General features: G+C 36.5%; 1 protein-coding gene across 3 annotated transcripts in view; it reads right to left on the bottom strand.

Annotated features, from left to right (window-relative positions):
• The window catches only part of RIPOR2 (RHO family interacting cell polarization regulator 2), a 124034-nt gene that overhangs the window by 21547 nt on the left and 90348 nt on the right, over positions 1 to 12139 (bottom strand). For 2 of the 3 annotated variants that reach the window (XM_051970595.1, XM_051970596.1), the window contains exons 13-15: positions 8741 to 9421; positions 5091 to 5272; positions 1767 to 1935 (exon numbers count right to left, since the gene is read on the bottom strand). In XM_051970595.1, coding sequence (XP_051826555.1) covers positions 1767 to 1935; positions 5091 to 5272; positions 8741 to 9421 — 1032 coding nt within the window. Of the gene's footprint in view, positions 1 to 1766; positions 1936 to 5090; positions 5273 to 8740; positions 9422 to 11448; positions 11599 to 12139 lie in introns of all 3 variants that reach the window. The other variant, XM_051970597.1, reaches the window with a different exon arrangement.

Genomic DNA, 12139 nt, shown 5'->3' with positions numbered 1-12139 from the left:
CCTTTTTCTTTTACTCATTTATTTATTACTAGAAATATATATGTGTGTGTGTGTGTGTGTGTGTGTGTGTGTGTGTGTGTGTATAAGTGGCAGCTGGAAGTGATAGTATAGTCTGCAAAAAAAAAAAAAATGACACTGATTATGGGGGAAATGATGGATCAATTCTCTGGCTCACCTCTGATCCAGGAACTAAAGTTCTTTGCTTGTGCCTCTATTAATAGTTGATTCATTTTGATGTACTTTTATTAGGTTCTGTTTCAGTGTTGGGTTCATTCTTTCAGAATGTTTGACTCTGCATTTGCTGAACTTGAAAGGCTGGTAGTTGTACCCCAAAGAAAGGGATCTAATCAGTGATTGGTTATGCCCTGTCTTATAAGAATGTCTGGATATTTTCCTGTCCCTGATAACTAGTGGAATAGGTATGATGATAAGCCAGTTCCTGGATGTTTGTGACGGAGTGAACTTAGTAAGATTGTCTGAAAGATGGAGAGCTAGTGTTTGGAATAAGGAACTATGAAAACAGTGGAAGTCAGAATTGGTGAATGTGTTACTGGGGTGGTTAGTCAGTGCATGTGTCAGTAGGAGGTTGTTTAGGTGCACATCCCCAGAGGGTTTATATTGGTTCCTGGAAATGATCTTCATTTAGGAAGTGAAGGCAATTGAGAAGCAAAGCAATGTTTTCATAAAATACATTTGTAAAAAGAGAGAAAAAAATTAGGGGAAGATGTTACATGAAGGTAAGCACTCCTTTGTTCTTTCTAAGCTAGCATAAGTGATAGAGTCCTGGGTCCTAAATTCAATATCTATAGGGCATTTTGAGGACTGAGACAAAGAATTCCTGGCAAAAGCAAAGATCTGGTTGGCAGAATTCTGAATCTCCAAATAGAAAAAAAAATGCTTTAATCAGGAAGCAGATGCAGAGAGAAAGAAAGAATGTGTGTGTGTGTGTGTGTGTGTGTGTGTGTGTGTGTGTGTGTGTGTGTGTGTAGGAGCTGGGGAAATCTACATTATAAGATCTTTTTGTTGCAAATATATCATTTTAAGAGAAGACTCTTGATTTCAGTCTCAGTTTCTTTGTAGATGCTATTTCTCAAAATATGATTTTTTTAATTCATCATTGCATTGCCATGGTTTGTCAACTACTGATGTAAATAATACCACCTCATTATCTTTAAGAAACCTCTAGCTTCTAAGACTGGTGTGTGACTGTGTGAGACTGGATCTGATGATCTTCAATATTTTGGGTGGATGTTCTTTCTTTGTCTGGGTCTGTACCATGAGGTATGTCTCCAAAAAAAGCAAACCAGGAGGTTATGGGATTTTTTTTTTTTTTGAGGCAATTGGGATTAAGAGGCTTACCCAGAGTCACACAGTTAGGAAATATTAACTGTTTGAGGCTGGATTTGAACTCAGGTACTCTTGATTTCAGAGCCAGTGCTCTATCCACTGCACTAGCTAGCAGCCCCATGAAGATATGGGGTCTTACTCATGCCTGCTAGAAAAGTGGATAATTTGGCTCATACAAGTCTCCTTTCTTTTTCATGAATATTCATTACACCAGCTAAATAAAAAAAAAAAAAAAAAGGGGTGTGGAGGGGGAGGTCTTGATTTAACAAGCATTAACTGCCTACAAGTTTCCTGTGCCCAGGAAACAGAAAAATGGAAAGTCCCTTCCTTCACGGAGGTTATTTTCAACTGAATTCATCTGATTATATATCAGCGATATGTGGTATGAATAAAGAGGGAATAACATACACCAATCCTACCTGTATAAGCTGCGTGCAGTACTGCAAGTGCCTAACTATGGTGATATCAAGGCTTTCATTTCCTGTGGTCAGGGGAAGAGGGCTTCCCGCTACACTGGTACCGACTCCTGTGTCTTCTGTCAGCGCTTCACTAGGATGCCCCCTGGCCTCGGGGTGTATTGATCTGTAACTGTTGAGGCAGGAGGGTGGGTGAAACATTCATAACTTGTTTTGAAAGGCAAGCAGCAGATCAACTTCACAAGGCTATGATTGGGTCCCTCTAGAAATAGTTACCTGTCAGTTGACAGCCATGAAGAATGGAGAAACCATTTAACAAGTACCCCATATCTCAGCCTGGAAGGCAAGTATTCTGAAGTCAAATGACTGAGCAGAACCCCACATTTGTTCCTCAAGAACAATAAACTTTTTGTAAAGGATTTTCACTAAGAAGCCTTTGAAACAGGCTCTCATTTTGCACTTGTGTTTTTCTGGTCTGTTGACAGGGTGATTTGCCAAATTTTCTGGGATTAAACTGGCCTCTAGACTTGTGGTTTCCCAAGAGCAATGCTATTAAGAAATAATCTGTCAAGGCTTGTTTTTGTTTTTGTTTTTCTGGCCACAGATCAATGACTACTTGAAGAATGAAAAGAGGAAAAACTACTGAAATGAGAGACATGAATGTTCTCTTCTCTGGACTAAAATGAAAGTAGTATTTAAATGTCTAGTGGCATCCTAAATTTCACCTTTTCCCTTGCATCATACACACAGTTCTCACACTATTGCCCCTTGTTTCTTTTCCCAGTGTCCTTTTTATTGTTAAATCCTTACTTCAAGCTTGTTTTAAAAATCATATGATATCTTGAATTTATGGAGCATTTAAAGTATTTTTGTTTTTAGGGAAAAAAAAACACTTTTATATCTAGTAAAGACTTTGCTAACCTGAGTAAACTTTATTTTGAACAATATTCTGATCATTATATTTAAATATAATTGGTTTCTCTGTAATCCTATGTGTATTATTTTATGTATTTAAAAATCTTTTGAGAAGACAATAGGCTTCACTAGACAGCCAAAAGAGACCATGATCCAAAAAAAGATTAAGGATATCTGTTCCTAAATGCTCCTAAAAATCTATGAAAAAGGTAGTACTATGCCCATTTTACAGATGGAGAAATGGAAGTAGAGAAATCAAGAACTTTTCCTAGGTCACACCAAAAATTACAGAGTTCAGACTAGAACTCAATTGACCATTCCAAATCCAGCACTGTTTTTTTTTATTATACTGCTCAATAATAGCCTTGCATTAAAATCTAAAAATTAAAACTAAATCTCAAACATTTGCATGCTATTGTGTCATTGTGTCAATATCTGTAAAAATAACTTTTTATGTCACTTTGGGGATTATCAAGTGCTCCCACTTGACATGCACATGTGCAATGGCACATCTCAAAATTTGGTGTTTCTTTTTGCTAGTCTTCTTCTAGAATTCATTTATTTCTCTGCATGGTCTTAATTTCTCTACCATTTTTATTTTAGCAACATATTTTAGATGTTTCTTGCTACTATATTTTCTAGTTTGTATTTGAGCATAACAAAAAAATTTGGGCCATTAAATTTCTTTTCAAAATATGTGATTTAAAAAGAGAGGCATTATTGGGATTGAATATGCTACAAAAAAAGAAAAATCTGGGTTCTTGCCCATACTATGAAAAATAGTGATTGAATGACCTGTGGTCACTTAATTCTCAGGTAACTAATTCTCTAAGACTTGAAGGTACAGAGAAATAGTACATTCTTAAACAGTGAGTGGCTTAGTGGAGAGAGTGCTAGAACTGGAGTCAGAAAGTCTAAATTCAAATTCTTCTTTTATGAGACCCTGAACAACAAATCATTTATCTCCTCAGTCTTGGTTTTCTCAGCTGTAAAATGGGGATCATAATGACATCTATTTCATAGAACTATTATAAGGATCAAGTGAAGTAACACATGAAAAATACTTTGCAAACTTAAAAATGCTCTATAAATACTATAATGATAATGATGATCCTCAATGGCAGAGGGAGTTTTTCCATGGGGTATTCTTTAGATGAATGAAATCATAAGTTTGATCCATTAAGTCTTTTTGTAAACCATGCCAAACCCTTCTCTTTCCCACTAATACTCCTTGTTGAAATGTATTAAGGCTTTTCTAAATTAAAAACACCAGAATTTAGAATAAGATCAAATCCAATTAGGTTAGCTAGGATAACTTGCAGGGAAGAACTATGCATCATTATAATTAAAACACTTCATTAATTTTTTAGGTTGAACTTGAGTTACCCTGAGGTTGGTCCAATAACAAACTCTATATAGCATTTTTCTTCTCAGGTTCTATTTCAGAAAAAGGAAAAAAAAAATCCAAGGGGAAGAAAAGAATTTTCAAAATCCCTTCTTCAGTTTGGATTTCTTGAAGACAGAATAGCTCTAATTTGTTGTAACTTGAAAACCTGTTTAAATTAAAATGTATCCAATGTAGATTGTAGCTAAGAAATATATCTCTTCCTTCAGTAGAGTGTCTGGGGATCTCTTGATGGTAATTGATGGAATTGGGCATGTTGCAATTTGCTTGTTTTGTCCCACCTGAAGATACTAAATATCTGCTATGCTCTAATGTGAAAATGTAGTTCTAGCTGTATCAAGAAACACAGTGAAAATCATCTTGGGACATCAGAATCTTTTCCATTTCACCACAAAAATACAGGTGAAAATACAAAAATACACACTGGGTGGGGAATGTGGAGGAAGAGTGGGGTTGGCAGATATTCTAAAAGAAACTTCTATAATAGTGCATAAATCTGGCCCCATGTTATTATGAGCGACAAACATAATCCATGCAAAGGTTTAAATGGGACAGAAGAAAACAAAAGAAGGAATTAGTAATCAGATCCATGTTAAGGAGAACCAGGTCCAAACCTATGTCAAGGAAGAGTTCTCCTGATATAATACTATAATAGTTAAGTCTCATTAGCTAACTGCCAATTATTTACTTTGGAGACAATTTGTAAACACTGACATCCAAACAAAAGGAAATCCCTCTAATCTTGTTTCCCCTAGTCCTGGAGAAGAAATTTATAATGGCCTCCAGGACCAATCGCAGACATTTATCATCTAGAGGGGTTTAGCCACAATGGAAATTTATTCACAGCTTTAACTAAGGGACCTCAAGAGACCAATAAGGCATTTGTATGGTGAATATCATCTTCCTTGAGTAATGTGTGCACCAGGATCCACAATTAGTGAAAAAGAATTACTGAATGTAGATTCTATAAAGAGAGAAAGATGAACTGGGACTAGCTTCTGACTTACCTATTTTTCTCAATCTCAGTGTCTGAAAATACTGAGTCAGCACCTCCTCCAACATTACAAACCTCCTCACCATCCTCCTCCTCATCAAAGTCAGAGGTGTTCAGGAAATCAAAGCTTTCTAAAGCACTCTCAACTGTAAGACTTAAACTAGAAGACCGGCTGTGGCTTCCTGCTGGCTTGCACTGAAAAGGCAGAAGGCACCAATGAAAACATAAAAAAATATATATATACATATATATATTCTGAAGGGGAAAACAAACACACTGCACCCAATTCAAGATATGACATTTTCAATTCCAAACTTTTATTTTGGTTGGCATTTTATACGCTTTAGAAAAACCTTCATATTATCTGATTCAAGATAAAACAGTTTTGGTTCTTCTTCTCCCTCCCCCCAAGCCTTTATTTTTGTTGGCATTTTATTTGCATTTTAAGCCTTCGCACGCACCGAGAAATACAATCAGGATGCTGGGAAACAAAGCTGCTTCCTTCACTCTTCCTCCTCTTTTTAAAATACAACTGAGGAACATGGTTTAACAGGCAACTGTTGAAGTGAGGAGGCAATTATAGACTGTGAGTGAAAAATACAAATCAATAATCTAATCTCTGGTAAACAGGATATAACTGGCCAAAGACAGAACCTGGACATTGGAGGCATTTGAGTAACATTTTCTTGTCTCCCTTTAAATTATGCTCTTTATTAGCTATTTTCTGCATTTCTTAATTCTGAATTTCATCTGAAATTCATGACAATTGAATTTTCTGTATTACCATCTCTGTGAAGGAACTGAAGAGTACCTTCTCTAAATAGGAATTAAAGGAAGGAAGATTAAAAATGTTTAAATAACATAACAATAACAACAAATAACTTCCAAATATTGAAGAGGATTGAGATGAGGAGTGAATTGTGTGATGGGGTGGTTGTGGTGAGCATTTCTTTTGATTTCCTAAAAGTCCTAGGTCCAGTTAGGTAGAAATGTTCGTGGATATCTCCATACTGGGTGGGAAAGTCCTTGCTGAGATCTGTCTCTGATACCCAAAGTGGTACAAAGCTCATGGGGAAAGATCTTTCAGTCTCTTAGAACTGTTCTCATTCGCCCTCAATGATCTCCAAGATCCAAGAGGCACCACTGTTTATTTTCTTATTCACAAGTTGTTTAGCAAACTAGGATGGGGGGGGAGGGAAGGGAAGAGAAAGCTTTGTTCAGCTTAATCTGGTTTTATTTAAGCTGGATTCGAAGCCATTTGCCCCATACCTACACTATTAAATCTCAGGAGAGAAGAAAATACTGTACAGACCCAAAATGGTGTGATTCTGGGCTTGCTTTTATAGAACCAGCTGTTAGCCTAAAAAATCTAGGCACTACAGTATATACAGAGTTCTGACACATTAAAAAAATAAAACAGCAGTTTTACTTTCTGGCAACACTTAGACAAAAGCAAAGCTCCCAACTCAACAAAGAAATTCATCAAGAAATATATTTGGTGTTCTTAGAATCTAAACAATAGCTACAGATGAGGATTGGGTATGCTCTGGCTTATGAGAGCATTACTAATAAGCTTAATTTTCTTCATTCTGTATCTCAGTTCATCATTTTAAAAAATAAGTAACATTTCTTCTAGCAACACGGGACTTAGAAGATCTGCCTTCCAATCCTGGGCTCTAAAATATTTGTGATTGTGGGCATGACACTTAATTTCTAATACCTTCAATTTTTTCATTTTCAAGTGGAGTGAGAATGGACTAAATGACTTGAAGTCTCTTTCAGTGCTAAACCTAAAATTCTATATTGTGAGTTAATAATAATTCCTGAAATGCTCAGGTGACGAAATGTTTATCAAAGCAGGTTGGCATCCTCTCTGCAACTTAAAGGTTAAGCGATTTGCTGAGGGTAACATGGCAAATGTGTGTCAAAAGTAATATTTGAAGCTAAATGTTCAAGGCTTCAAGGTTGGCTCTTTATCCACTATGTAACTCATTGGTTGGCTCTTCATTTGTCCAATAACACCAATCACTTTAAAAGACTATGAAGCTACCTATTTGGCTTTTCTGAAGGGCTTAGGTTATTTTTCATCAATCCAAATGAAAATAGTAGTAATTAGATCATTCCTGATTGCTTTTTCAAGTGAAATTTCCTTTTCTCCCCTATTTATATCTTACTTCTTGGAGAATCAGACTAATTCCCCAATCAGCAAATACCATTGTAAGATACAATCAAGGTAGTAATTTGAGTATTGAATGATGGTTTTCATTCCGGTGTCCAGTTATGTCAGATCTCCAGTCAAAGTAACCTTTGCATGCATGTCCCTAGATAATTTTTTGATTTATACTTCCCAGGAAGCTAACCACAAAAGAAAGACTGCCTTTCCCTATTTTTCTGTTGCTATTCTAGACAGCTGATTCATCTGTTATGAAGAACAGAGCAAGTGAAGGCTCAAAGATGAATGATATGGCCAGCTACCTTGGGCATAAGTTCACTTTTAAATCAGGTCAATGAGACAGAAAAGAGAGATAGTCAAACTTGTCGGAAATATTCCTAAACAAGTAATAATACATTACACAGCTGAAGAATGCCATTAGGATACATAAACATTGAAATGGTGATGCACAGGGAGATGTTGCCCTTCCTGCCCTATGCCTTTATCTTCATGTTGTTATTATTCTCCTAAATATCTGTGTGCAGAATTATGAAACCTATGAAATGAGTTTTTCCCAAGAATTACTCTTTCCCTAACAAAAAGATCATTTGATCTATTTCACTGAGTAAAATAAACCTGGACAGTAAAGCCAAGATGTCAAGAGAGATGCAAAAGAATGCAAAAATGCAGTAGACATGGACAAACACTGGCTTGTTACTTCCCATGTAAAGTCTGTCACTTAATCCATGTATTGGGAAGGTAGCAGATACTTTACAAGTGGCTCCACTGTCCCACTGTGGACACCATAGCACCAGCTATGGGAATGGCAATGATAATTCCCTCTACTAGACTTCTCCCTTGGGACTTCCCTACTGTTACATGGTCACCAATTGTGACTCCCTGATCTTGGAGACCTGACTTCCAGATTCATGCAGGTCTGGGGAGTGCCATTCTGGAGTTTTTAATTCTTAATGAATAAATGTATGCTGGTTAAATGAATATTGCACTAATCTCTGAATAGCAGAATAATGACTTAAGAAATGTTTCCACAAGATGGAGAATCCCATTGCCCACAGAGTAAGGGTAGGCTCAATGGGACCATGAAATCCCAGTTTTCTTACTATATCCCAGAGATAAATTCCTGTCACTGTGACCATCAAGGTGCCATAACTTCATACTAGAAGAGATGCTAATAATTATGGAACCTGCAGAACTGGAGTTGTGTGTTTGGGTTTTAAGTCCCTTTTTTTTCTTAAAAAATACTATATTAGCTTTGGTTAAAAAAAAAAATCATTTTGGCACTCCATCAATGAAATATAGATGATGTAAGATCTAAAACACTGATCAAGACACCAGAAAAAAAAAAGATACCTTGAAGATATGTCTTGAAGAAATTTTAAACAGACTGTTAGGCATCCAGAACCCTAGAGTCTGAAAAACAAGTGAAACCTCTTGACTCTCCCTACTCCACCCATCCCAACTCATTCAAACTTTTCTGAAAATGTACTTACTTTGAGAACATCATCCAGGTGCATCACCTCTTGATTCAAATCTTGGAACTCTTTATATTGCTCTTTATGGGGTTCTAGTGCTAGGTAAAGCCCCTGAAATGCTTCCTCTAAGCTCCCATCTAAGAAGGATCTACAGCCTTCTGATTCTCCACTGACTGAACCCTCAAACTGGAGTCTCTCAGGAATCACTGGCACCTCTGTCGAGGTGAGCCTCTTGACAAGCTGTTTGGTGATGTTTCCTTCAAAGGTGTCCAATTCTACAGGCTTCAGCTCAGAAACCTCATCTGAATCTTGCAGAAGTGAGACAGCCACATGATTCTCCAGGAACAAGCTGTCACCGCCTGTGCCCGGCGTTTGTTGGCACACTTCAGAAGCAGTCGAGGGGACTTCTGTGTGCTCCGATGGCTTTGGATCTTGGGCTTCCACAATGGAATTTCTGGAAGAGCCTGGAATCCCTAGGGGATCATCCCTAGGGGAAGTCTGGGAGGCCACACTACTGAGGTTATGCTCTGCTGGGGTAACAGTAATTTCTGGATTAGACTGACCAATGTTAATAGAGGAGCCACTTGATTTGGAAGATGAGGCACAGTCCCCACTGGGCAAGTCACAAAAACTCAGTGACAATGGCCTTTTTTCTTCAACTTCCATTCCATTTTCAAAGACGTCATCAGGGAGATTAGACTGTGAAAATAAAGTATCCAAAATTAGAATTTTTAAAAATAAAAACATTTGGGGCATAATTTATTTTTTAGTAGGAGAATGTGTGTGTATGTGTATGGTGAAGTTAGAGTATTTTTTGCTCTGCAAAAGAACTTGTCTGCTAGATCAAAGTTACCCTGTCTCTTGGCAACTCAGTTTTAAATAACACTTTAGATTTTGGGGTAAAAATCTATTCAACCTCTTCCCACACATATGCAGTTTCCTTCTGGGTATGTGTTTTAAATGCTATCACTTAAAAACTTTTATTTATTTATTTTTTAATCCTTTAATAATATGGGAAGTTAAAAGCATCCTGGTTTTTTAAGTGATTAAATTGGTGATCATGCCAGAAACAGTTCAAAGCATTATATATGTGTACAATACATGCATCTTTGTGTATATGTACATACATACATATATAATGCATCTTTATATATGCACATTTACATGTGTGTATGTATGCATGTGAATGTCAAATATTCCCAGTTAAGACAACCTAATTACACTTTGAATATAAATGGTAGTAGAGTCTCCCTTTGCTAAACAGAATCAAACCCCATTGCCTGGCTGTAATCATCCATTCAGGAACTTAGGAGACAATAGAATCCATTATAGAACATTTATTGCACACCCATCGGCTGCATTCACATTCATTATACACAGTACTGGGTTCACACGAGCAGACACCCTCTATTGGTACAGGGAGGGTAACTCACCTCATATAAAAACCTTGCCAGGATAAATATATGACAACAACCTCTCTCCTTACCTATAATATATTTGTACACATGGAAGCACACACACACACACACACACACACACACACACACACGCACGCACAATTTGGCCTATCACTAATTATATTTTTGTTAAAATGCTATTGTTCTATACTTGTATGGATTTTTCATGTATGTTCTACGAACCATCTCCTTTGCCATTAAAATGTAGATTATTCAAGAAAAAAATGAACCCTTTTTGTATTTTGCTATAGGATTTAATTAATACAGAGCTCCACATACCAAATGTTCAATAAGTACTAATGATTTGCTAACTGGACACATGAGTCTCAAATAAAATTCCTGTAGTCTGAAGACAAAGAAAGGTTTTTCATTGCAATAACTGTATAGAATAAGAGATACATACCCAGGGAAACTAGAGATCCTCAGAGATAAGAAATACACACACAAAGTACATATAAACACACTTTTTGTGAGAACATATCTAAAGATTTATTTTAGGAAACTAACAACATAATAGGCTAATTCTACTCTTTAAATAAAGACACAAAATCAAGCTTTGGGGAAAAAATGATTTAGGCCTTTGTTAATTCTTTCAATCACACAAATTCCTCTGTCTATAGAAAGTGACAAGCTATCAAGGCTTCAACTAGTTTTGCTGATTTTGCTGGGAAAAAAGCCAGATAATAATGGTTTGTCTTCTGGACTTTAAAAAAAAGATCATATTTGTTTTCAGTTTGTAAGAGTTCACAATGAAAGTAGTTTCTCATTTTTTAAATTAGTGTCATTTTGGAATATGATGTCTCTGCATTAATATATTTATGGAGGCAATAATTTTTGCAATATGGGATTAACACCATTTTTGTTCATGTTTCTGAAACAAAAATATTTTGAAGATATGTTTTAAAATCATCTTGTTTACTGACCCCTACATAGATTTCCTCAAGTGATATGAGGGTCCTTTCTTTTGATCTTTGTCATATTGCACACATTTTTGCTATAGTAGGAAAAAAAGTCTTGAAATCACAGGGCACCAATAACAGGTCAAGAATTATCCATCAGGAAAGGAAAGAAAGACAGACAGCTGTACGACAGTGTCATCAATACTCTGTAAGTCAAGTTTTGCACCTACTGGAAAATCCCTATAGCCCAGAGCTGACCATTTTTCTCCAGCTTTTTGTCAACAAAACCAAGTGCAAGTTACAAAGAGCTATCAGCAGACATGCCAACTGAAGGAAGCACTTCAAACCTCACTCCAGCCACCAAACTCACATAAAGATCTAGCACTGCCTTGGGGTTCAGTCTGAGGGAAGGCAGGTCACTGAATGAGCGGCTGCGTTGAAGCTTGGCAAAGAATGTATCTTGCAAGACACCCAGGACTGCTAACCTCCGGGGCTTGAGTGGTGAAGGATGCAGCCACTTCTTCAGAAGTTAAAGTAGAATGGGGAATTAGTCAGCCAAAGGGACCAGGCTTAGCACATTCCTGTTTTCGCAGGGTTTTTTGCGTGATCAAACTAAACAATTGGACTCTAGAGCAGATAATTTTCAACCTTTTTTGAGCCAGGGACCCCTTTGGTAGTCTGGGAAGGCCTATGTACCCTATTTCAAAATAATGTTTTTAAATGCATAAAATAAAACATGCAGGATTACTGAAGAAACCAATTATATTGAAATATAATTAAAATTATAAATTAAAATATTTATTATAAAATAAATTTAAATTAAAATATTAGGAAAAAAATTCAGACTTTCTTTGAGCCTTCAGGAGTCTTTTGAAGACCAGGTTAAGAACTCCCTACTTTAGAGTAATATTAGTGCTCAGAATAAGCTCCTCTAAATTTTAGATGAACATTAGAGATATGTTAGAGAATATTATAGAAGATATTAGAAAAGTGGGAAGTGGAGTTAAGTGGAGGTAAAGGAGCACAAGCATATTTCAAATATATTTTGTCTTATCATTATT

Source organism: Antechinus flavipes, chromosome 1 (assembly GCF_016432865.1).
Source record: "Antechinus flavipes isolate AdamAnt ecotype Samford, QLD, Australia chromosome 1, AdamAnt_v2, whole genome shotgun sequence".
NCBI lineage: Eukaryota > Metazoa > Chordata > Mammalia > Dasyuromorphia > Dasyuridae > Antechinus > Antechinus flavipes.
Note: the sequence above shows the minus strand (reverse complement) of the source record. Positions and strands in the feature narration are given on the sequence as shown.